A 24,436-nucleotide genomic window follows, 5' to 3' on the forward strand; every position below is an offset into this window, starting at 1 on the left:
TCTCAAGTGATCCTCCTGTCTTGGCTTCCCAAAATGCTGGAATTACAGGTGTGAGCCACCATGCCTGGCCACCATCTGGGCCTCTGGATTGAACTCCCAGCATTCAGTGATTGCAGAGCATGCTTCTAGGAGCCCCTAGGAGTGGGGAGGCCCTCGGAGGGTCATTCAGATTTTCTGGATGATTCACTCCCTGGTCATGGATCCGTTATTCTGGCACTGGCATGTACATGCATATGTGGCCATGCTCACTGAATTCACAAGCACAGGTGTGTGCATGTGAATGTACATACACACATGGGGCGACACTTAATTCCTTCCTTTATATGCAGATTTTGACACAATCACATCTCTAAATGCACACATGCAGTTTCACACTCAGAAATAACCTGTGCTGCATAAGCTTACATGTGTACACACACCCATGCCTTCACGTGCGCACACATATACACCTTTATGGTTATGGATACACCACTATTCTCTTGCACCCATGAACATCCGTGTGCACACACACACACCCTCACACATTCATCTCCATAGCTACTCCCCACGTAGTGCACACACGGTCCCAATCTCTCTATACACATTCATGGTAAGACCCCTGCCCCTCCTCAGCCCTGGGTCTGCTCACTCATTGACGAGCCGGTCACAGATCTCGCTGGGCAAGAAGATGTCCGGGTGTAGCCGCAGGGTCTCCTTGTCCAGCAGGTAGCCCAGGGTGCCATCCAGGTTGCGCAAGCAGAAGTCAGTACAGAGGGCCATCAGCGACTCGGGAGTGTCGGACGCCATGCTGGGGGCAGGCAGGTGGGCCACTCCAGGACAAGGGTCCCCAGAGGCAACAGTGATTCCTGAACACTCACAGGATCATTGGCAGAGCCACTGCCTGGGGAGTGGACAAGACGCCAAGTGAGCCACACACAAGAGCTAGAAATATCAGTGGCCCCATGTCCATGCTCTGAGTAGGGAAACTGAGACCACACTCCAATTAGCAGCTTAGCAGGGCCAGGCCCAGGTCTCCTGACTCCTTTCGCCCGCCTCTGCTGTGCCACTATCTATGTACAATTTGACCTGCAAAGAACATGGAGCCTTGTCCAAGCACTTATTTGCCTGTGGGCAGACGTGTGTGCTGGGGACCCAGTGCTTGGGTGGGGATAATAGGGATTTTCACTCTTCTGCTTCCCACAGTCTGAACAGCTACACTGGGGTGTTCCATGCTGTGCAGTACTTCCTAACCTGTATACAGCTATGATTGATTGAGCACTTAGGCTGTGCCAGGGCTTAATAGACATATAGACACGATATCACTGAATCCCATGGTGTCTGATTAAAAATGAAGGCTCCTCACAAGAGCAATGAAAACATATGTCCACAAAGAAACTCAGACGTGGCCGAGCACTGTGGCTCACGCCTGTAATCCCAGAACTTTGGGAGGCCGAGGTGGGCGGATCACAAGGTCAGGAGATGGAGACCATCCTGGCTAACACGGTGAAATCCCGTCTCTACTAAAAATACAGAAATTAGCCGGGCATGGTGGCGGGCGCCTGTAGTCCCAGCTACTCGGGAGGCTGAGGCAGGAGAATGGCGTGAACCCGGGAGGCGGAGTGCGGTGAGCCGAGACCGTGCCACTGCACTCCAGCCTGGGCAACAGAGTGAGACTCCATCTCAAAAAAAGAAACTCAGATGTGACCATTCATAGCAACATTATTTGTAAGAGCCAAAAAGTGGAAACAACCCAAATGTCCTTCAACTGATGAACGGATCAACAAAATGTTACATATTCATACAGTGGAATATTATTCAGTCATAAAAAGTAGTGATCCATGCTATAATGTTGGACCTTGAAAACATTATGTTGAGTGAAAGAAATCAGTTTAAAAAAAAGTCACATACTGTATGATTCCTCTGATAGAAATGTGCAGTGACAATAGGCAAATCTATAGAGACAGAAGTAGGTTTGTGGTTAGGAAAAAGGAGAGTAACTGCCAGTGGGTATGGAGTTTCTTTTTGGGGTGATGAAAATGGTCTAAAGTTGACGGTGGTCATGGGTACACTCTATGAATATACTAAAAATCATGGAATTATATACTTTATATGGGTGAATTGTGTGACATGTGAATTATATCTCAGTAAAACTGTTATTTAAAAAAGTGAAGCCTCCTACTAGCTTCATGACTTTAGCACAGCTAAAGATTTCCTAACTAGGACTCAAGAGGTGCTAACCAGGAGGTAGAAAATTATAAACTTATCTACACTGAAGCAAAGAAACTTCTGTTCATGCATACACAAAAATTAATTTGAGATAGATGATAGATATAAATGTGAAAGTTAAAACAATAAGGTTTCTAGAAGAAAACACAGGAGTATATCTTTATGACTTTAGGCAATGATTTCACATGAAGAGAAAGAAATTGATAAACTGGACTGCCTCAAAATTAAAAACTCTGTTCATCAAAAAATACCACACAGAGTCTGGGTGCAGTGGCTCATGCCTGTAATCCCAGCACTTTGGGAGCCAGAGGTGGGCAAATTGCTTAAGCCCAGGAGTTCAAGACCAGCCTGAGCAACATGGCAAAACCCTGTCTCTACAAAAAATACAAAAAAAATTAGCTGGGCACGGTGGCATGTGCCTGTAGTCCCAGCTACTTGGGAGGCTGAGGTGGGAGGATCACCTGAGCCCAAGAGGTTGATGCTGCAGTGAGCTGTGATTGCACCACTGAGCTCTAGCCTGGGCGACAAAGCCAGACCCTGTCTCAAAAAAAAAAAAAAAGAGTGAAAAATTTGAACAGGCATTTCATAAAGGAAGATAGTGAAACAGACAATAATGTGAAAAGCACTCAGCTTCTTTACTATTAGGGAAATGCACAGTAAAACCACAATGAGATGCCATTTTCCACACGCCCACTGGCTCAACTGAACACAACAACAGCAACAATAACTTGGGCAATACCTGGCACTGGGAAAGACAGGAAACAGTGGGAAATCTCCCACAGGGCTGGTGGCAGGGCAAATTGGTGTGAACTGGGAATATAATGGGAACAGTGTTTAACACTATTCACTATTTACTAAAGCTGAACATACATACGTTCAACATTTAGCAATTTGACTCCTAGGTATATACCCAACAGAAATGCATAAGTAAATGTGCACCAAAAGATCTACACTAGAATGTTCACAGCAGTACTATTTGTAATGGCCAAAACCAGAAAAGAACCTAAATGTCCACTGGCATTGGAATGGATAATTATGGTATATTCATCTACTAAATACTGCATGGCAATGAGAAGGCACAAACTCCTGTTAACAGCTTGGATAACACAATGTTTTTTTTTTTTTTAATTTTTAGTTTAGTTTTTTTTTTTTTTTTTTTGAGATAGAGTCTTGCTCTGTCGCTCAGGCTGGAGTGCAGTGGCATGATCTCGGCTCACTGCAACCTCCGCCTCCTGGGTTCAAGCGATTCTCCTGCCTCAGCCTCCCGAATACCTGGGATTACAAGCATGCGCCATCACGCTGGGCTAATTTTTGTACTTTTTTCTTTTAGTAGAGACAGGGTTACCCATGTTGGCCAGGCTGGTCTCGAACTCCTGACCTCAGGTGATCTGTTTGCCTCGGCCTTCCAAAGTGTGGGGATTACAGGTGTAAGCCACTGTGCCTGGCCTTAATTTTTAATTTTTGAGACAGAATCTCATTACCTGGGCTGGAGTGCAGTGGTGTGATCTTGGCTCACTGCACCCTCTATTTCCCAGGCTCAAGCGATCCTCCCACCTTGGCCTCCTGAGTACCTGAGACTACAGGCATGCATCACCACACCCAGCTAATTTTTCTGTGTTTTTTTTTTTTTTTTTTTGTAGAGACAAGATCTTGCTATGTTGTCCAGGCTGGTCTCAAACTCTTGTGCTCAAGCAATCTGCTTACCCCAGCCTCCCAAAGTGCTGGGATTACAGGCATGAGCCACTGCGCCTGGCCAACCCTTACTGCGTTTAATGAGAGGAGTCAGACACAAACGGATCTATACTGTCACTCCACTAAGTTCAAAAGCAGGGGACTCTCATCTGTGGTGGGAGAAGTGAGGACTGTGGTTACCTGGGGAGGTGACTGGAGGGAGTTTCTGGGTGCTGAGGAGCTTCTAGTCTCCTTGATCAGAATACTGGGTATCCAGGCTTGCTCACTGTGTGAATCTTCACCGACCTGTGTATCATGTGTGTACTTTTTCAAGTGAATTTTTTTTTTTTTTGAGACTGAGTCTTGCTCTGTCACCAGGCTGGAGTGCAGTGGCGCGATCTCGGCTCACTGCAACCTCCGCCTCCCGGGTTCAAGTCATTCTCCTGCCTCAGCCTCCCGAGTAGCTGGGATTACAGGCATGGGCCACAGCGCCCAGCCAATGAATACGGTTTTTTTTTTTTTTGAGACGGAGTCTAACCCTGTCATCTAGGCTGGGGTGCAGTGGCACGATCTCAGCTTACTGCAGCCTCCGCCTCTCGGGTTCAAGCGGTTCTCCTGCCTCAGCCTCTGGAGTAGCTGGGATTACAGGTGCCTGCCACCACACCCAGATAATTTTTTTAAAAATATTTTTGGTAGAGATGCGGTTTCATCATGTTGGTCAGGCTGGTCTCAAACTCCTTACCTCAGGTGATCCGCCCATCTCTGCCTCCCAAAGTGCTGGGATTACAGACGTGAGCCACCGTGCCTGGCCCGAATATTGTAACTGAATAGAAAGTTAAAATGGCGGCCGGGCGTGGTGGCTCACGCCTGTAATCCCAGCACTTTGGGAGGCCGAGGCAGGCGGATCATGAGGTCAGGAGATTGAGACCATCCTGGCTAACACAGTAAAACCCCGTCACTACTAAAAATAGAAAAAATTAGCTGGGCGTGGTGGCATGCGCCTGTAGTCCCAGCTACTTGGAAGGCTGAGGCAGGAGAATGGCGTGAACCCGGCAGGTGGAGCTTGCACTGAGCTGAGATCGCGCCACTGCACTCCAGCCTGGGCGACAGAGTGAGACTCCGTTTCAAAAACAAAACAAAACAAAACAAAAATTAGCCGGGCGTGGTGGCCGGCGCCTGTAGTCCCACCTACTCGGGAGGCTGAGGCAGGAGAATGGCGTGAACCCAGGAGACGGAGCTTGCAGTGAGCCAAGATGGCACCACTGCACTCCAGTCTGGGCAACAGAGCGAGACTCCATCTCAAAAAAAAAAAAAAAAAAAAAAAAAATTAATCAACTCTATACTCATATTTTGTGCATCTTTCCTTATGTATGTATTTTTTTGTTTGGTTGTTTGTTTTTTTCCGAGACAGAGTCTCATACTGTTGCCCAGGCTGGAGTGTGGTGGTATGATCACGGCTCACCGCAGCCTTGACCTCCTGGGCTCAAGTGATCCTCCCACCTCAGCCTGTTGAGTAGCTGGGACCACAGGCATGTGCCACCATGTAAATTTTTTAATTTTTAGTAAAGACAGGGCCTTTCTGTGTTGCCCAGGTTGGTCTCGAACTCCTGGGCTCAAGCGATCCTCCCATCTTGGCCTCCCAAAATGCTGGGATTGCAGGCATGAGCCACTGTGCTTGGTCTCTCATGTATGTTATACTTCATAAAAGTTTTTTCTTTTTTTTGAGACGGAGTCTCGTTTTGTCGCCCAGGCTGGAGTGCAGTGGGGCGATCTCAGCTCACTGCAAGCTCTGCCTCCCAGGTTCAAGCGATTCTCCTGCCCCAGCCTTCCAAGTAGCTGGGACTACAGGCACGTGTCACCACGCCCGGCTAATATTTTGTATTTTTGGTAGAGATGGGGTTTAACCGTGTTAGCCAGGATGGTCTCAATCTCCTGACCTTGCGATCCACCCGCCTCGGCCTCCCAAACTACTGGGATTACAGGCGTGAGCCACTGCACCCAGCCCCAAAAGTATTTTTCTACGTGCAGGCTCTGTGGTCAGACAGATCTATGTTTTGACCCAGTTGTACAATTCACTGTAAAATTACTTAAACCTCTCCATCGAGGCAAACATGGTGAAACCCCATCTCTACCAAAATACAAAAAAATTAGCTGGATATTGTGGTGCACACCTGTAATCCCAGCTACTCAAGAGGCTGAGGGAGGAGAATCACTTGAACCTGGGAGGCGGAGGTTGCAGCGAGCCAAGATTGCGCCACTGCACTCCAGCCTGGTGGCACTGCACTCCAGCCTGGCGACACAGTGAGACTCCGTTTAAAAAAAAAAAAAATTTACTTAACCTCTCCAGACCTCAGTTTCCTCATCTGGAAAATGGGAATAATAGGCTGGGCGCGGTGGCTCACGCCTGTAATCCTAGCACTTTGGGAGGCCGAGGCAGGCGGATCATGAGGTCAGGAGATCAAGACCATCCTGGCTAACACAGTGAAACCCGTCTCTACTAAAAATACAAGAAATTAGCCGGGCGTGGTGGTGGGCACCTATAGTCCCAGCTACTCGGGAGGCTGAGGCAGAATAATGGTGTGAACCCGGGAGGCGGAGCTTGCAGTGAGCCGAGATCGTGCCACTGCACTCCAGCCTGGGCGACAGAGCGAGACTCTGTCTCAAAAAAAAAAAAAAAAGGTGGGGATAATAATCTCTACTTCGCAGGGCTGTGGTAGTAAATGAGATAATGTTGGGAAAATGCTTAGTCCCAGCCCAACAGACTAAGTACACAACATGGTGGTTATGACCCCACCTTTTTTTCTTTTTTCAGAGTCTTGCTCTGTCACCCAGGCTGGAGTGCAGTGGCACCATCTCGGCTCACTGCAACCTCTGCTTTCCAGGTTCAAGTTATTCTCCTGCCTCAGCTTCCTGAGTACCTGGGACTACAGGCACCTGCCCCTACACCTGGCTCATTTTTGTATTTTTAGTAGAGACGGGGTTTTGCTATGTTAGCCAGGCTGGTCTCGAACTCCTGAGCTCAGGTGATCCACCCACCTCGGCCTCCCAAAATGGTGGAATTACAGGCACGAGCCACCGTGTCCAGCCCTATGACCCCATAATTTTTTTTTTTTTTTTTTTTTTTTTGAGACAGAGTCTCGCTCTGTCACCCAGGCTGGAGTGCAGGGGTGCGATCTCAGCTCACTGCAAGCTCCGCCTCCCGGGTTCACACCATTCTCCTGCCTCAGCCTCCCAAGTAGCTGGGACTACAGGCGCCTGCCACCACGCTCAGCTAATTTTTTGTATTTTTAGTAGAGACGGGGTTTCACCATGTTAGCCAGGATGGTCTCAAACTCCTGACCTCATGATCCGCCTGCCTCAGCCTCCCAATGTGTTGGGATTACAGGCGTGAGCCACCGCGCCTGGCTGACCCCATCTTATAGAGGAGGAAACTCAAGGTCAAACAGAGGGGGCTGTGTAAACTAGGACTGGAACCTGGTCTCGTGGAATCCCTCACAACATCTCTTAGAGCAAGCTTGTCCAACCTGTGGTCCACGGGCTGCATGTGGCCCAGGACAGCTTTGAATGCAGCCCAACACAAATTTGTAAACTTTCTTAAAACATTATGAGATTTATGGACTTTTTTTTTTTTTAAGCTCATCTGCTATTGTTAGTGTTGGTGTATTTTATGTGTGGCCCAAGACAGTTCTTTTTCCGGTGTGGCCCAGGGAAGCTAAAAGATTGGACACCCCTGTCTTAGAGGGTTCTGGAGTTCTGGGGCCCAGCATTGTCCCAGCTTCTGGGAGCCTCCCTCTGTGTCCATTTGTAAACCTTCCAGACTGCTCAAGAAATCCAGTGGGAAGCCACAGGGCACATTGGGCTTTGGAGTCAGCCAGTTCTGAGTTCAACTGTGGCACCACTGTCTACTGGGGACTGTGCGTGGATGTGCTGTGGATTCAGGCAGGCATAGCTCACATTTCAGCCTTGCTGCTCACGAGCAGGCAAACTTGGGCAAGGGTCTCCACCTCTCTGTGCCTCAGTCACTTTTCCTCTAAAATAGAAGCAGCACAATACCTCATCCCCAGCACGGTGTGAAGATTCCACGGAATAATATCAAAAGGGCTTAGAATGGTGTCTGGCACGTAGTCATTGCTCAATAAAGACAACTATTATTTTGTTGTTGTTATAATCATTACCTTCTCCTACCTCATCTGCCCTGGCTCCTAGCTCCAGGCCTATGCTCCCCAGCCTGGGTCTCCCACAACAAGGCTCATTGTGTCAGCTGTCCCACTGGCAGCATGGCACCCTCGAGGGAAGGCACAAAAGCCAGGATGCCTGGGCCCCGGGCATGGCCTTCCTTTGCCTTCATTTGCTTCCAGATCTTCAAGAGCCCAGCAGCCTCTCTTGCCTGGGAAACTGGAACCAGAGGGAGCACTGCTGGCAGAGTCCCCACTCTTGGAAAGCAACTCTTTTCAAGCCCGCCGGAATTACAGCCAGCTTTCTGGCCTACTTGGTCCCCATTGCCCCCCTACTCCAGCCAGCCTGGCCTCATCATTCACTGTCCTGGCAAAAGGCCCTCAGCACAGGTCACCTTCAGACCTTTGCCCAGTCTGTTCTGTTTCAACCAGGACCATCCAAATTCAACTAATTACTGCACTTTCTACTTTAAATACTGCCTTCTCCCCTCCCCTACCCAAATACAATCCATGTCCTTCCTCCAGGAAGTATCTCCTGGCCACTCCAGCCCACATGATCTTTGAACTCTCCTTTCACGTAGCTGATACCTATGGTCCCAGTGTCAAAGTTACTTCCTCTGGGAAGCCATCCTTGACTCAGCAGGGTGCGCCTGCAGAGCACTGGGGGTCCTTGGTGAGTGAGCTGGACGAGGTCCTTGACCACATGGAGCGTACTGGCTCCAGAGGGAGACAGATCCACCTACAGGGCCCACAAGCGCCCGTAGCGTAACTGGGACCAGTGTCTTGCAGGAGAAGGGGCCTGGGGCTCTGGGTGCCCAATCAGGGGACTTGCCCTGGACTGGGGAGTCAGAGAAGGTGTCCTTAGAAGTGACATTTCAGGTCAGGTGCGGTGGCTCACACCTGTAATCCCAAAACTTTGGGAGACTGAGGTAGGTGGATCACCTGAGGTCAGGAGTTCGAGACCAGCCTGGCCAATGCGGTGAAACTCCGTCTCTACTAAAAATACAAAAATTAGCCAGGCGTGATGGCGCACGCCTGTAATCCCAGCTACTCGGGAGGCTGAGGCAGAAGAATTGCTTGAACCCGGGAGGCGGAGGTTGCAGTGAACCAAGAGCACACCATTGCACTCCAGCCTGGGTAATAAGAGCAAAACTCCGTCAAAAAAAAAAAGAAGTGACATTTCAGCTGGGACCCAAAAGGTGAGTCCTAGTTAACTCTGGTGGAGGGGAGAGAAGGGGAAGGCGCTTTGGGAGGAAGCAAAGAAGTACCTAAGCTGCAAGGAGAGGGGGTGCATGGGACGTTGGCACTACGGGCCCAGGTCCATGACTATTTGCTAAATGAACAAAGGAAGCACTGAACACTCAATATGGGGCCTGCCACAAGGTGAGGTTTCAACAAAGGCCTGTGGAAGGAATGACGAAGTACTTGCCAGCAGAGGTCTGCACGAGGCCTGGGAGGTACAGTACGCTCTCGCATTCTCCCTGCTTGCTGCGCTCAGGACACTGCTGGGCGCCCATTGGCTGCAAATGATGCCTCTCGGCTCGGAGGCTCTGAATGAGGGAGAGCCACTGGGGTTTTGCCTTTTCTGCAGGTCTGAGCCCAGTTACCTAGGCAGCTGCTCTGCCCTTACCATGCTCCCCAAGTGGAAGAAACACCACCATGTCAGTTGTCACTGTCACCAAAAGCCCCCAAAACATAAGCCAGGTAGATGGCGCCATCCGCTAGCCTCCCCTTAGCAGTGTTGACCTTGCCACTCAGGGCTGGAATGAGCTGGAAGAGGAAGGAGCCATCTTATATCCTGGCACGGAGACTGAAGGGCCCCGGGGCTACCATGCCCTGAGCCCCATCCAGCTGGGGGCCTGGCATCTGCCAGAGGCAGCCATCTCTACCTACTCCACTCTACCTACTCTACTCCTTAGGGACTGTCATTCTCAGGGAAGGCACAGGCCATCTGGAATTCCAGCAACTGAGGACAGAGGGAGCTCTGGTTATGACCGACCACCACACTGGGAGAACCCTGTGTCTTTCTCCATCCATTTTCTTGCATGTTCTCTAATACTAGGTCTATCATGAACATTCGACATCCTGGGGAATGAGGGAAGTGGGAGAGAAGAGAGAGAAAAACAGCAGCAGCAGCAGGCACCGCGTCACCACGTCCATGTTGGCTGCTTCCAGATGTGGTCCTAAGCTCCTCACAGGCTTTACTCCCTCGAGTCTCTTACTTAACCGACAAAACATTTCCTAGTACCCTGTACTTGCAACTAATTAATCATTTACATAACAATTTGTCTACTGACCCCCTCCCGCTGCCTGTGAGCTCTGGGAGGACAGAAGCTGTATGCTTGCTTGCATGCCTGCATCCATGCACATGTACACACACACACACACACACACACACACACGTGCGCGAGCACGCACGCACCTGTATCCTTGGTGTCTGACTTCGGTGCCCAACTTATGCCTGGCGTTTAACAGAACAAAGGTTTGCTGTGGCTGGAATTACCTTACTCTAGTACTACAAGATAGAGATTGTTACCCCATTTTCTGAAGATACTGACGCATACACAACTAAGCAGAAGCTTGCCTGAGATCACAAAACTGATGAGAGTGGGATGCAAACCTAAAGCAGACCCCCGCTTCTTACCAAATATTTGGTCTTCAGTCCATCCATCCAAACAATGGGAGGGAAAGAGAAACTGAAGTCCGGAGGAGGGCGCATGGGATCCCACCAGTGTCCTGATACCCAGGGGACAGGGAGGCTGGGGGAGCCAGAAGCTCTGAGCCTTGGAGCAGTACTCACCCTGTGAAATATTAACCTAGGAGCTGGGGGGAAAACCCAAACAAATGCCCTATTTACAGAGGCTAGACGCTTTCTAGGAGGCAGCAGATCAAGGGCCAGAGACTGGGGGTGTGAGGGGAGTCAGAGCAAGTGTGGGGATCTCCAGGTGGTCGGGAAACAGGTGAAAACCAGACGCCACCTGGCTCTGAAAAGTCTGCAGAGATTAAATCTATGAGTTGGGTTATGTCAGAAAGATGCAGACACACAATGAGCAGGGAGTGTGCCTCACAGCTAGGTGGCTGCTGGTGATGCTGGAGACAGAGAGACCTTGAGGAGGCTGCATTCAGCTAGTAATCAGACTGGCTGGGTTCTATTCTTGTAACCAAATGTATTAATGATCCTACCCATACTGAATACCAAGTATATACCAAGAATTCTGGCTGGGCACGGAGGCTCACGCCTCTAATCCCAGCACTTTGGGAGGCCGAGACGGGTGGATCACGAGGTAAAGACATCGAGACCATCCTGGCCAACATGGTGAAACCCTGTCTCTACTAAAAATACAAAAATTAGCAGGGCGTGGTGGCAAGCGCCTATAGTCCCAGCTACTCAGGAGGTTGAGGCAGGAGAATTGCTTGAACCTGGGAGGTGGAGGTTCCAGTGAGCCAAGATTGCACCACTGTACTCTAGCCTGGCAACAGAGCGAGATTCCATCTCAAAAAAAAAAAAAAAAAAAAAAAAAAAGAACTCTGTTAAGTATTTTATATGTGTTAATTAATTGAATTCTCTCAACACCCAACAAGGCAGGAGTTACCATCTACAACTTACAGAAAAGGCAGCTGGAAGGAAGGGGCTATGGCTATGCAATTTGCCACAGACTATGGATCTGAAGACAGATATGTACACAGGTAGTTCATTAGTTCAAGACGCAGTGTGTCAGGCTGGGCACAGTGGCCTACGCCTGTAATCCCAGCACTTTGGGAGGCCAAGGCAGGTGGATCACCTGAGGTCAGGAGTTCGAGCCCAGCCTGGCCAACATGGTGAAACTCCATCTCTATTAAAAATACAAAAATTAGCCAGGCATGGTGGCGGATGCCTGTAATCCCAGCTACTCAGGAGGCTGAAGCAGGAGAATCGCTTGAACCTAGGAGGCAGAGGTTGCAGTGAGCCGAGATTGCACCATTGCATTCCTGCCTGGGTGACAGAGCGAAATTCCGTCTCAAAAAACCAGAGTGCCAAGAGCAGTCTTCCAGCTAGTGGGCCCCCAAAACATGTCTGCATAATCCTGGTGGTACTAATGATAATACCTTTGTAGAGAGCTTCAGAACACACCTAATTCTTTCACAACCTGTGTCTCATTTCATCCTCCCAACAGCCTTTAGAGTTAGTCGGAGGCAAGGGAAGGCCATTATTCTTAATCTACAGATAGGAAAACTGAGGCCCAGAGAGGGGATGGAACCTGCCTAACTCACACAGCAAGCCAGCAGCAGAGCCGGGATTTGAACCAGGTCCGCAGGTCACCAGCCTGGGGTTCTACCCACAACAGCCTACCCCAATACGCTGGCTCTCAGCTCCTAAGTGCTCTGACCTTTCATTTTCAAATCCTCTGGCCCAGTTGCCCTGCTCAGCCTGTGTCCCAGGCCTGAGGATATAGTCCGGGCTTGGGGTGTAAGGAGGGAGATCAACTGTGGTTCTGCTTCCTATAAAGCAGGCTGGAAAGTCTCAGCCTCTGCCGGGCACTTCCGGATCACCAGCCTCTACCTGTAGATCAGCCAAGCACACTCCAACCACCTATCTAGGCCCAGCATACACTGCCCCTCCCCACCTGTCTCCAAGTCACATTCATTTCAACACCCTCATTTTGCCTATTTTACGTGGTAGAATGGAAATTTGCTGGGGTCATTTTAATTTTTTTTTTTTAGAGATAGGGTTTCCCTATGTTCTCCAGACTGGTCTCAAACTCCTGGCCTCAAGCGATCCTCCCAAAGCGCTGGAAGTGCTGGGCTCTTTTTTAAAAGTCCCCATTACCCTCCGCTGCTGTCAAAAAAGCCAGGACCAAGCTAACGTCCTCCCTGCAGAATATTAACCCAGTTACCTCTGAGGGGTGTCAAGAAGTTTCTGTCTTGCCTTCCCCAATATTTCCTCAAATCCTACTAGCTGATGGAGGCAGCTAGAGCTGGTGACACCACCAGCTAGTGCTAAAACGAACAGCTCTGAGGCAGACATACATGCCCACATTCCTCATCATCACATCATCCTCATCAGCATGACCGCTATGTATTGAGCACTTTGTGTGAAATACTGCATTAAGCACTTCAGCCCATGATTTTATTTAATCCAACAGCCCTATTTTCTTTTCTTTTTTTTTTTTTTTTGAGACGGAGTTTCGCTCCTGTCGCTCAGGCTGGAGTGCTGCAGTGGCGTGATCTCAGCTCACTTCAACCTCCACCTCCCAGGTTCAAGCGATTCTCCTGCCTCAGCCTCTCCAGTAACTGGGATTACAGGCATGCATCACCACACCCGGCTAATTTTTGTATTTTTAGTAGAGATGGGGTTTCACCATGTTGGCCAGGCTGGTCTTGAACTCCTGACCTCAGGTGATCCACCTGCCTCCCAAAGTGCTGGGATTACAGGTGTGAGCCACCATGCCCAGCCTGCCATATTTTCTAGATGAGAAGATTGAGGTGGAAAAAGGTCCCGTGCCCACATTCTCACAACCAGGAAGCAGCGGCATAACTTAACTTGATTTAATCGCAGTTCTCTGTGACCATGATTCTTTGTATTTGTTCCATCAATGGTCATTACAAAGATGGAAGAAGGGTACTTACAACCGAAGCCCCAAGCACAATGGCCATTTGTCATCTAAAACAAATCCGTATTTTCTCCAACCACCAGACACTTCAACAAGTACAGTTCTGAAAGGGTGTCCCATTAGACACCCTGTGACCCTGCATCACAAGGACAGCCCCTGATGTCTTTCCCACCATTTTCTGGTCCCCACTGTTCTCTGACTTTCTTGCCAACCACTCTTACCCTTCTTCAACCTGCTCCAGTCCCCCATCCTCCCGTTGTTTCTTTCTTTTTTTTGAGACAGAGTCTCGCTCTTGTCACCCAGGCTGGAGTGCAATGGGCACAATCTCGGCTCACTGCAACCTCCACCTCTCAGGTTCAAACGATTCTCCTGCCTCAGCCTCCTGAGTAGCTTGGATTACAGACATGAGACACCACGGCCAGCTAATTTTTTTTTTTGGTACTTTTAGTAAAGATGGGGTTTCACCATGTTGGCCAGGCTGGTCTTGAACTCCTGACCTCAGGTGATCCTGCTGCCTCAGCCTCCCAAAGTGCTGGGATTACAAGCGTGAGCCCTTGTGCTGTTTCTTAAAATCACCAGGCATATGACCACAGGACCTTTGCATTTGCTTCGGAATGCTCTGCCACAAGAGAACTACCTGGCTTGCTCCCTCACTTATCTCTGCTCAAAGGTCACCTTACTAGAGACCTTCCCTGAACACCCTCTATAAAATGACAACTCCCAACTCCCTCCCCATGGTCCTTCCTTCTTTATTTTTCTCCAAAGTACTTATTACCTCCTCACATATCATGTTTATTATTTGCTGAATGAACAAATAAACCAAAGTAGTGAGGCCCTTCACCCTGGCCACCACTTTCTGCTCTAAGTATAGCCTCCCATGACCCTTTTCAAAGCTATGCTTTTATGCTCATCCTAACCAGTTTGAAGTCTGAAGAGAAACATTCTGTGAAAGATCATACATGGAAGGATTTTCCCGAGACATCAGATATTCCATTCCCCTCCCCCTTAAAAATCAAATGCACTAGCCGAGCGCGGTGGCTCATGCCTGTATTTCCAGCACTTTTGGAGGCTGGAGCGGGCGGATCACTTGAGCCCAGGAGTTCGAGACCAGCTTGGGTAACATAGTGAGACCCCATCTCTATTTAAAAAAAAATAAAGAAAAGAAAAACAAAACAAAACAAAACGAATGGACTGACAAAGACAGGCAAAGACTGGAAATCTTGGGCTCTTTCGGTCAAAGAGCAGCCAAGACAAGTTCCACCCACAGAGCTATAGTGGCCAGCACGGTCAGTTTCACTATCAACTCACCTGTTGGGCTCCCTTGGCCCTCGGGTTGCAACCTCACCCTGTTGGATTTCCCTATGCTTTGTGTCATCCCTTTTGGGAGCTGATCCAGAATCCAAGTCGTCCTTGAGCTTCTAAGCACTTCTCTGGGGGAACTTAAGCTCATCCAACAGGTAGGAGGGGCAGAGGGTGGCCCTTTCAGCCCTACATCGATCCCCCATCTTGTAGGGGCAAACGACAGAGCGTCATTTTCTTTCTGGAGGAAGGGAGCTCAGCTTTAAAGACACGATTCTCAGACCTGGCGGCAGGGATAGAGAAAGAAACCCTCCCACCACTGGCGGAGATGGACCTCAGAGAGTGGTTGCGGCGGCGATGCTTAGGCCCCGTAGGCAGGAGGCGAAGGAGGAGGACGCAGGTACGTCCCTTGGCCCGGGGTCCGGGACCTACCCTGGATGGGGCTGCCCTCAGCGTCGGGAAGCGGACGTGATGCTTCGCAGGCGAGGAGGAGCAGAGAATGCAGCCCGGGAGAATCCGGGGCCAGAGCACCTCAGGAGGTTGGGGATCTCGTCAGGCTAGAGCTGGGGTCCAGGGGAGACGGGGGTCGGCTGGGCGGAGCTTGGGATCCCGGGGACGGGAGCTCCGGGAGGGAGGGGTCGCGACGGGGACCCCGTGGCGGTTACCTTGCCCTTAGGGCTGCCGGCGGGGCTGAGGCTCCTGGGCCCGGCCCCTCCCCCGATCCGGCTCCTACGGCTCGGAGCCTGCAGCCGCCGCCGCCTCCGCTGTCAACAAACCCGGGGCGCGTCACTTCCGGGGCCGCCCCTTAGCAACAGCGATCGGGTTCCCCCGACCCGTCCCGCGGCTAACGCGGGCGGCGGCGGCAGAAGGTTCCGGGGACCGGCAGGCGGCTCCTGTCCCAGGCCCGGCACATTACGCCGGTGGAGGAGGCCGCGGGATGCGCCCCCAGGCCACCCGAGAGAACGCGTCATTCAGGGCTCTCCCTGGCCTCCGAGGGGCCTGTTCGTGGGACCCCAGGATCGGTGCCCGCCCTGGCGCTGCGGTTCACCTGAGCCTAACACTGCCGAAGGGCAGGACTGACTCTGGGCGCCAGCCCCCTCCATCCAGCGCCCTGTTGAACATGTCTTGTGTTCTCTACGGGTGGCTCACACTCGCGTGTCCACCCGCAGTCATCACCGTCCCCCAAAAGGTGCTCCTAACCTCCATCTAGGGCATGCGCCACCAGGCAACCGAGCTTCCAAATGGGAAATTGGGAGGCGACCTCGGCCCCTACATTTTCCTGGGCCCCTCATCCAGTCTCCAAGTCCTAAGGATCCTGTCAAACCAGTTCCTTCTGACCGAGCGCAGTGGCGCACGCCTGTAATCCCAGCACTTTGGGAGGCCGAGGCACGCGGATCACCTGAGGTCAGGAGTTCGAGACCAGCCTGGCCAACATGGTGAAACGCCGTCTTTACTAAAAATATAAAAATTAGCCGAGCGTGGTGGTGCGCGCCTGTAATCCCAGCCACTCAGGAGACTGAAGCAGGAGAATCGTTTGAACCCAGGAGGCACAGCTTGCAGTAAGCTGAGATCGCACCACTGCACTCCAGCCTGGGCGACAGAGGAAGACTCCATCTCTAAACACCATCATTTCTTCTCTGGATTTCTCTCTCTTTTTTTTTTTTTTTTTTTTTTTTTTTTTGAGAGACGGAGTTTCTCTCTGTTGTTGCCCAGGCTGAAGGGCAATGGCCCTCAGCTCACTGCAAACTCCCCGGGTTCAAGCAATTCTCCTGCCTCAGCCTCCAAGTAGCTGGAATTACAGGCGCCTACTATCACGTCTGGCTAATTTTTGTATTTTTAGTAGAGACGGGGTTTCACCATGTTGGGCAGGCTGGTCTCAAACTCTTGACCTCAGGTGATGCGCCCACCTCAGCCTCCCAAAGTGCTGGGATTACAGGCATGAGCTACCACACCCTGCCTAGACGCTCCTTTCTTGAGGAACCCTTTCTTGACAGGTGCCTCACCTCCATTCCAAGAACTAATTTTGCGGATTTCTTTTTTCTTGCATAGTGCCTTTTAATCTTTGACCAGCTACAACTATGTTCGTACAGTCTCGAATCCTTAAAAAAGCTGTTGGGCTTGGCACAGTGACTCACAACCTATAATCTCAGCAGATGGGGTTGTCAAGGCTGAGGCTTGAGCCCAGGAGTTGGAGATCAGCCTGGGCAACATAGGGAGACCCCATTTCTACAAAAATTAGCAGGGCATGGTGGTGCGCATCTGTAGTCCCAGCTACTCGGGAGGCTGAGGTTGGAGGATTGCTTGAGCCCAGGAGGTGGAGGTACGGTTTTGTGCTCCTTAGGATAGACATAATCAGAGAGACAATAACAAATGTTGACGAGGATATGGCTAGATGGGAACTCTCATATTAATACGTTGCTTGGGCCAGGCGTCGTGGCTCAAGCCTGTTATATCAGCACTTTGGGAGGCCAAGGCAGGCAGATCACGAGGTCAAGAGTTTGAAACCAGCCTGGCCAACATGGTGAAACCCCGTCTCTACTAAAAATACAAAAATTAGCTGGGCATAGTGGCGCACGCCTGTAATCCCAGCTACTTGGGAACTTAGGAAACTGAGGCAGGAGAATCGCTTGAAACTGGGAGGCAGAGTTTGCAGTGAGCCAAGATTGTATCATTGCACTCCAGCCAGGGCAACAGGAGTGAAACTGTCTCACAAGAAGAAAAAAAAAAAAAAGCCCAATTTGGTGGCTCACGCCTGTAATCTCAGCACTTTGGGAGGCTGAGGTGGCCTGATTGCCTGAGCTCAGGAGTTCGAGAACAGCCTGGGCAACACGGTGAAACCCTGTCTCTACTAAAATAAAAAATTTAAAAAAATTAGCCAGGTGTGGCAGCATGTGCCTGTAGTCCCAGCCACTCTGGAGGCTGAGGCAGGAGAATTGCTTAAACCCCGGGGGCGGAGGTTGCAGTGAACGGAGATCACGCCGCTGCACGCCAGCCTGGGCAACACTGCGAGACTCTGTCTCAAAAAAAAAAGAAAAAGAAAACAGAAAACAAATAGGAAATAAGAAACAAATAACAGGCTGGGCGCGGTGGCTCATGCCTGTAATCCCAGCACTTTGGGAGGCCAAGGCGGGCGGATCACGAGGTCAGGAGATCGAGACCATCCTGGCTAACATGGTGAAACCTGGTCTCTACTAAAAATACAAAAAAATTAGCCGGGTGTGGGGGCGGGCGCCTGTAGTCCCAGCTACTCGGGAGGCTGAGGCAGGAGAATGGTGTGAACCTGGGAGGCAGAGCTTGCAGTGAGCCGAGATGGCGCCACTGCCCTCCAGCCTGGGCAACAGAGCGAGACTCCATCTCAAAAAAAAAAACAAAAGAAAGAAACAAATAGCAAAATGGGCTTAGATTAAACCAGGAAAAATAATCAGAGTGAATGTAAAGGTCTAAACACTACAAGTAAAAGGCAGTTTGTCACATTGCATAGAAAAGCAAGCCCCAGGCTCATGCCTGTAATCCCAGCACTTTGGGAGGCTGAGGTGGGCGGATCACTTGAGGCCAGGAGTTTGAGACAAGATGGACAACATAGTGAAACGCTGTCTCTACTAAAAATACAAAAAAAAAAAAAAAAAATTAGCCAGGCGTAGTGGCATCTGCCTGTAGTCCCAGCTACTTGGGAGGCTAAGGCCAGACTGCGTGACAGAGCAAGTCTCTCTAAAAAAAAAAAAAAAAAAAAAAAAGAAAGTAGGAAGGAAGGAAAGAGAGAGAGAGAGAAAGAGGGAAACAGAGAAAGACAAGAAAGGAAAAAAAGAGAGAAAGAAAGAAGGGAAGGAAGGAAAGAGGGAAAGAGAGAAAGGAAAAAAAGAAAGAAGAAGAGAGAGGGAGGGAGGAAGGAAGGAAGGGAAAGAAAGAAGGAGAGAGAGGAAAAGAGAGAAAAGAAAAAGGAAGGGAGAGAGAGAAAGAAAAAGAAAGAGAAAGAAAGAAAAAAGAAAAGAAAAGAGGGAGCTGGGCACAGCAGCTCACATTTGTAATCCCAGCATTTTGGGAGGCTGAGGCAGGCAGATCACCTGAGGTCAGGAGTTCACAACCATCCTGACCAACATGGAGAAAACCCATCTCTACTAAAAATACAAAATTAGCCAGGCGTGGTGGCACATGCCTGTAATCCCAGCTACTCAGGAGGCTGAGGTAGGAGAATTGCTTGAACCTGGGAAGCGGAGGTTGCAGTGCACTGAGATGGCATCATTGCATTCCAGCCTGGGCAATAAGAATGAAATTCCATCTCAAAAAAAAAAAAAAAAAAATGGCTGGGCACAGTGGCTCATGCCTTCATGCCTGTAATCCCAGCACTTTGGGAGGCTGAGGCTGGTGGATCACGAGGTCAAGAGATCAAGACCATCCCTGGCCAATGTGGTGATACCCCGTCTCTACTAAAAATACAAAAATTAGCTGGGTATGGTGGTGCATGCCTGTAGTTCCAGCTACTTGGGAGGCTGAGGCAGGAGAATCACTTGAACCCAGAAGGCAGAGTTTGCAGTGAGCCAAGATGGCGCCAATGCACTTCAGCCTGGGCAACATGAGCGAAACTCCATCTCAAAAAAAAAAAAAAAAAAAAGAGAGAAAGAAAAGAAAGACAAGCCCTCATTTTGGGAGGCTAAAGTGGGAGGGTCACTTGAATCCAGGAGTTTGAGACCAGCAAGGGAAATGTAGTGAGATTCTGTCTCTACAAAAAATTTAAAAATTAGTGAGGTATGGTGGCATGTGCCTGTAGTCCCAGCTACTCAGGAGGATCTCTTGAACCCAGAGGGTTGAGGCTTTAGTAAGTCATGATGGTGCACTGCACTCCAGCCTGGGTGACAGAAGGAGACCCTGCCTCTAAAATTTTTACTTTTAAAAAAGCAAGCCCCAACAAAAAGCTGCCTATAATAAACCCACTTTAAATGTAAAGACAGAAATAGGTTCAAAGTAAGAGGCTGAAAAAAGATATAGTTTTGATATAGCAAGCCAAATTCAGCAGCATATTAAAATAACAATATACTATGACCAAGTGAGATGTGGGAATGGGATTTATTGTTGGAATTCAAAGATGGTTCAATGTATGAAAATCAAGCACTGTAGGCTGGGCTCAGTGGTTACGCCTGTAATGCCAGCAATTTGGGGTCCTGAGGCGGGCAGATCACCTGAGGTCAGGAATTTGAGACTAGCCTGGCCAATATGGTGAAACCCCGTCTCTACTAAAAATACAAAAATTAGCCAAGCATGTTGGCAGGTGGCTGTAGTCCCAGCTACTCGGGAAGCCAAAGCAGAAGAATTGCTTGAACCTGGGAGGCGGAGGTTGCAGTGTGCTGAGATCGAGTCACTGCACTCCAGCCTGGGTGACAGAGCAAGACTCCGTCTCAAAAAAAAAAAAAAAAAAAAAAAAATTCAGCCAGGCGCCGTGGCTCATGCCTGTAATCCCAGCACTTTGGGAGGCCGAGGCAGGTGGATCACCAAGTCAGGAGTTCGAGACCAGCCTGACCAAGATGGCGAAACGTCTCTACTAAAAATACAAAAATTAGCCGGGCATGGTGGCAGGTATCTCTAATCCCAGCTACTTGGGAGGCTGAGGCAGGAGAATCGCTTGCACCTGGGAGGCAGAGGTTGCAGTGAGCCGAAATCAGGCCACTGCACTCTAGCCTGGGCGACAGAGCAAGACTCTGTCTCAAAAAAAAAAAAAGAAAAAGAAAAGAAAACCTCAAATAATGCACAAAAATTTATTAAAGCCAATAAATGAATTTAGCAGAGTTGCAAGATACAAAAGCAACACACGAAAATCAGTTGCATTTCCATATACTTTTAAAAAACCATCTGAAAAAGAATTTAATAAAACTAGTTCCATTTGCAAGAGCATCAAAAAGAATAAAATAGAATAAATTTAACCAAGGATGTAAAAAACTTGTACACTGAAAACCACAAAACATTGCTAAACAAAATTAAAGAATACCTAACTAAGCTGGATGCAGTGGCTCACACCTGTAATCCCAGCACTTTGGGAGGGCGAGGCCGGCAGATCAACTGAGGTCAGGAATTCAAGACCAGCCTGGCCAACATGGTGAAACCCCATCTTTACTAAAAATACAAAAATTAGCCAGGCATAGTGGCAGACGTCTTTAATCCCAGCTACTCAGGAGGCTGAGGCAGGAGAATCACTTGAACCCAGGGGGCAGAGGTTGTAGTGAGCCAAGATTGCACCACTGCACCCCAGCCTGGGCAACAGAGCAAGACTCTGTCTCAAAAAAAAAAAAAAAAATCCCCACTGGGCGCGGTAGCTCACGTCTGTAATCCCAGCATTTTGGGAGGCCGAGGTGGACAGATCATGAGGTCAGGATTTCGAGACCAGCCTGGCCAACATGGTGAAACCCATTCTCTACTAAAAATACAAAAATTAGCTGGGCATGGTGGCACACTGGTAGTCCCAGCTACTCGGGAGGCTGAGGCAGGAGAATCACTTGAACCCGGGATGCAGAGGTTGCAGTGAGCCAAGATCGCGCCATTGCACTTCAGCCTGGGAGACAGGCCAAGAGTCTGTCTCAAAACAAACAAACGAACAAACAAAAAAACCCAATGGTGGTTTTTGAAATACAGAAAAATTCATTCTCATATTCAGATGGAATCTCAAGGAACCCTTAATAGCTGAAACAAACTTGAAAAAGAACAAAGTTAGAGAACTCACATGCAAATCAAAACCACAGTGAGATGCCACTTCTCACCTACTAGGATGAGTATCATTTAAAAAAAGAAAGCTGGCGTGGTGGCTCACACCTGTAATCCCAGCACTTTGGGAGGCAGAGGTGGGCGGATCACCTGAGACTGGGAGTTCGAGACCAGCCTGACCAACGTGGAGAAACCCCGTCTCTACTAAAAATACAAAATTAGGCTGGGCACGGTGGCTCACGCCTGTAATCCCAGCACTTTGGGAGGCTGAGGCAGGTGGATCACGAGGTCAGGAGATTGAGACCATCCTGGCTAGCACGGTGAAACCCCATCTCTACTAAATATACAAAAAATTAACTGGGCGAGGTGGCGGGCGCCTGTAGTCCCAGCTACTTGGGAGGCTGAGGCAGGAGAATGGTGTGAACCCGGGAGGCGGAGCTTGCAGTGAGCCGAGATCATGCCACTGCACTCCAGCCTGGTGGACAGAGCAACACTCCGTCTCAAAAAAAAAAAAATTAGCCAGGCATGGTGGTGCATGCCTGTAATCCCCGCTACTCGGGAAGTTGAGGCAGGAGAATCGTTTGAACCCAGGAGGCGGAGATTGCAGTGAGCTGAGAATGCACCATTGCACTCCAGTCTGGGCAACAAAAGTGAAACTCCGTCTCAAAATAAAATTAAAAAAAGAGTCATGGTGGCTCATGGCTGTAATCCCAGCACTTTGGGAGGCCAAGGCAGGCAGATAACATGAGTGAGGAGTTCAAGACCAGCCTAGGCAACATGGTGAAAACGCATCCCTACAAAAAATAAAAAATTAGCCAGGCGTGGTGGCACATGCCTGTGGTCTGAGCTACTTGGGAGGCTGAAGTGGGAGGATTGCTTGAGCCTAGGAGGCAGAGCTTGTAGTAAGATGAGATTGTGCCACTGCACTCCAGCCTGGGTGGCAGAGTAAGACCCTGTCTCAGAAAAAAAAAAAAAAAAAAAAAAAAAAAGCTTTATTAACAATAACGAGATTGGAATCACAAGGGATTGGTTAATAAGAAGTTAAAAAAAAACTCTAAAGAATATAGGAATAGTAGATACAAGGAGCAGATAATACCCCTTGGGGTAAGATATAGCTCTTAAAGAAACGGACTTCCCCAGAGAGCCAGACCTTGTTAGAAAGACAAGGCAACCGGGCGCAGTGGCTCACGCCTGTAATCCCAGCACTTTGGGAGGCCGAGGAGGGCAGATCACGAGGTCAGGAGATGGAGACCATCCTGGCCAACATGGTGAAACCCTGTCTCTACTAAAAATACAAAAATGGGGCCAGGTGCGGTGGCTCACACCTGTAATCCCAGCACTTTGGGAGGCCAGTGAGGGCAGATCATGAGGTCAGGAGATTGAGACCATCCTGGCTAACACAGTGAAACCCTGTCTCTACTAAAAATACAAAAAATTAGCCAGGTGTGGTGGCAAGCGCCTGTAGTCCCAGCTACTTGGGAGGCTGCGGCAGGAGAATGGCATGAACCTGGGAGGTGGAGCTTGCAGTGAGCCGAGATCGCGCCACTGCACTCCAGCCTGGGTGACAGAGCAAGACTCCATCTCAAAAAAAGAAAAAAAAAATTAGCTGAGCCTGGTGGCACGTGCCTGTAGTCCCAGCCACTTGGGAGGCTGAGGCAGGAAAATCGCCTGAACCCGGGAGGTAGAGGTTGCAGTGAGCCGAAATTGTGCCACTGCACTCCAGCCCAGCAACAGAGCAAGACTCTGTCTCAAAAAAAGAGAAAGGAAAAGGCCGTGGCTCACTGAATGGTAGCAAAGTCATGGTGATGCTGCACTGATGAAACTTTCTGGAAATTGTACCTTTGAAACTTGCTGGAAATCAGCTGTGGTGTCATGTTGAAACCAACCCAATTGTCCCACAGAACTGATGTTTATGGTTTTTTTTTTACATAAATGTAGAAGTTGACCTTCAGGAGTCTTGAAACTTGAAAATGTTACACTTGTCTTATCTGAATTTCTTTCCCAGGAAACCAACTATCAGGCCTCCCAGATAGTATCAAGGAACTGAAACTTCCCAGATCACAGCATCTGTACAATGAGATACCAGACCCTTCACTGGTCATGATTACCTGACCACCTGCCACCTGCTTCCTGTTGAACAACTCTTCTTTCTTATCCTCCCCTAATTCCTGTTTTCCTGTATGTAGTTACATTTCTTTTCTGCTGTATAAACTCCTAATTTTAGTTGGTCATGGAGATGGATTTGAAGCTGATCTCCTACCTCCATGGCTGCAGTACCTGATTAAATCTTTCTTTCCTGGCAGTACTGGTTGTCTCAGTGATTGGCTTTCTGTGCAGCCAGCAGCAAGACCTAGACGAAACCCCTGGTGTTTTGGTAATAATGTCACAGAACTTGCCAGAAATCAGCCATCTAAGGTTCTTGGGAAAGCTATTTACAGGGAAGTGTCCCACCAGAGGCTCCTTTCTGAAAATAATGCCAGAGAAGAGTGTTGGGAGACGTTCCTGGCTACTGACAATGAAGTAGTAGGCAGGTGCTGGGCAAGCCCCTTGTTTTGCAGAAGGCTGTCTACCAAGCACACTAGAATTGGAAAAGAAAGCCCATTCCATGCAGGAAAAATAGTTAAAGGTCCTAAATCCATTTTCTCAGAGCAGGAAATGATGAGAGAATTTGAAGCTTAGAGTCAAGAAATTGATTACTGGCACACTATGTAATCTTTTTACATCGTTTGACTTTTATGTTAGCAGCTTTGGAAACTATTTATTTCCAAAATTACTTTGTTGTTGTTTGTTTGTTTGTTTTTGAGACAG

The 24,436-nt window shown here is 49.2% G+C and overlaps 1 protein-coding gene and 1 long non-coding RNA gene across 12 annotated transcripts in view; one reads left to right on the forward strand and one right to left on the reverse strand.

Annotated features, from left to right (window-relative positions):
* The window catches only part of ZER1 (zyg-11 related cell cycle regulator), a 43,478-nt gene extending 27,732 nt beyond the window's left edge, over positions 1-15,746 (reverse strand). For 4 of the 11 annotated variants that reach the window (XM_063650378.1, XM_054501115.1, XM_054501124.2 and 1 more), the window contains exons 1-2: positions 15,607-15,731; positions 629-880 (exon numbers count right to left, since the gene is read on the reverse strand). In XM_063650378.1, the coding sequence (XP_063506448.1) occupies positions 629-786 (158 nt within the window). In that variant the 5' untranslated portion in view covers positions 787-880; positions 15,607-15,731. Of the gene's footprint in view, positions 1-628; positions 881-14,950 lie in introns of all 11 variants that reach the window. The other 7 variants (XM_054501119.2, XM_054501116.2, XM_054501118.2 and 4 more) reach the window with 5 other exon arrangements.
* Positions 15,095-23,930, forward strand: LOC134737956 (uncharacterized). Its single transcript, XR_010123434.1, has 2 exons — positions 15,095-15,341; positions 23,634-23,930. It is a non-coding gene; the product is annotated as an uncharacterized LOC134737956 (long non-coding RNA).
* The last annotated feature ends 506 nt before the right edge of the window (positions 23,931-24,436 follow it).

This window comes from Pongo pygmaeus, chromosome 13 (assembly GCF_028885625.2).
Source record: "Pongo pygmaeus isolate AG05252 chromosome 13, NHGRI_mPonPyg2-v2.0_pri, whole genome shotgun sequence".
Lineage (NCBI taxonomy): Eukaryota > Metazoa > Chordata > Mammalia > Primates > Hominidae > Pongo > Pongo pygmaeus.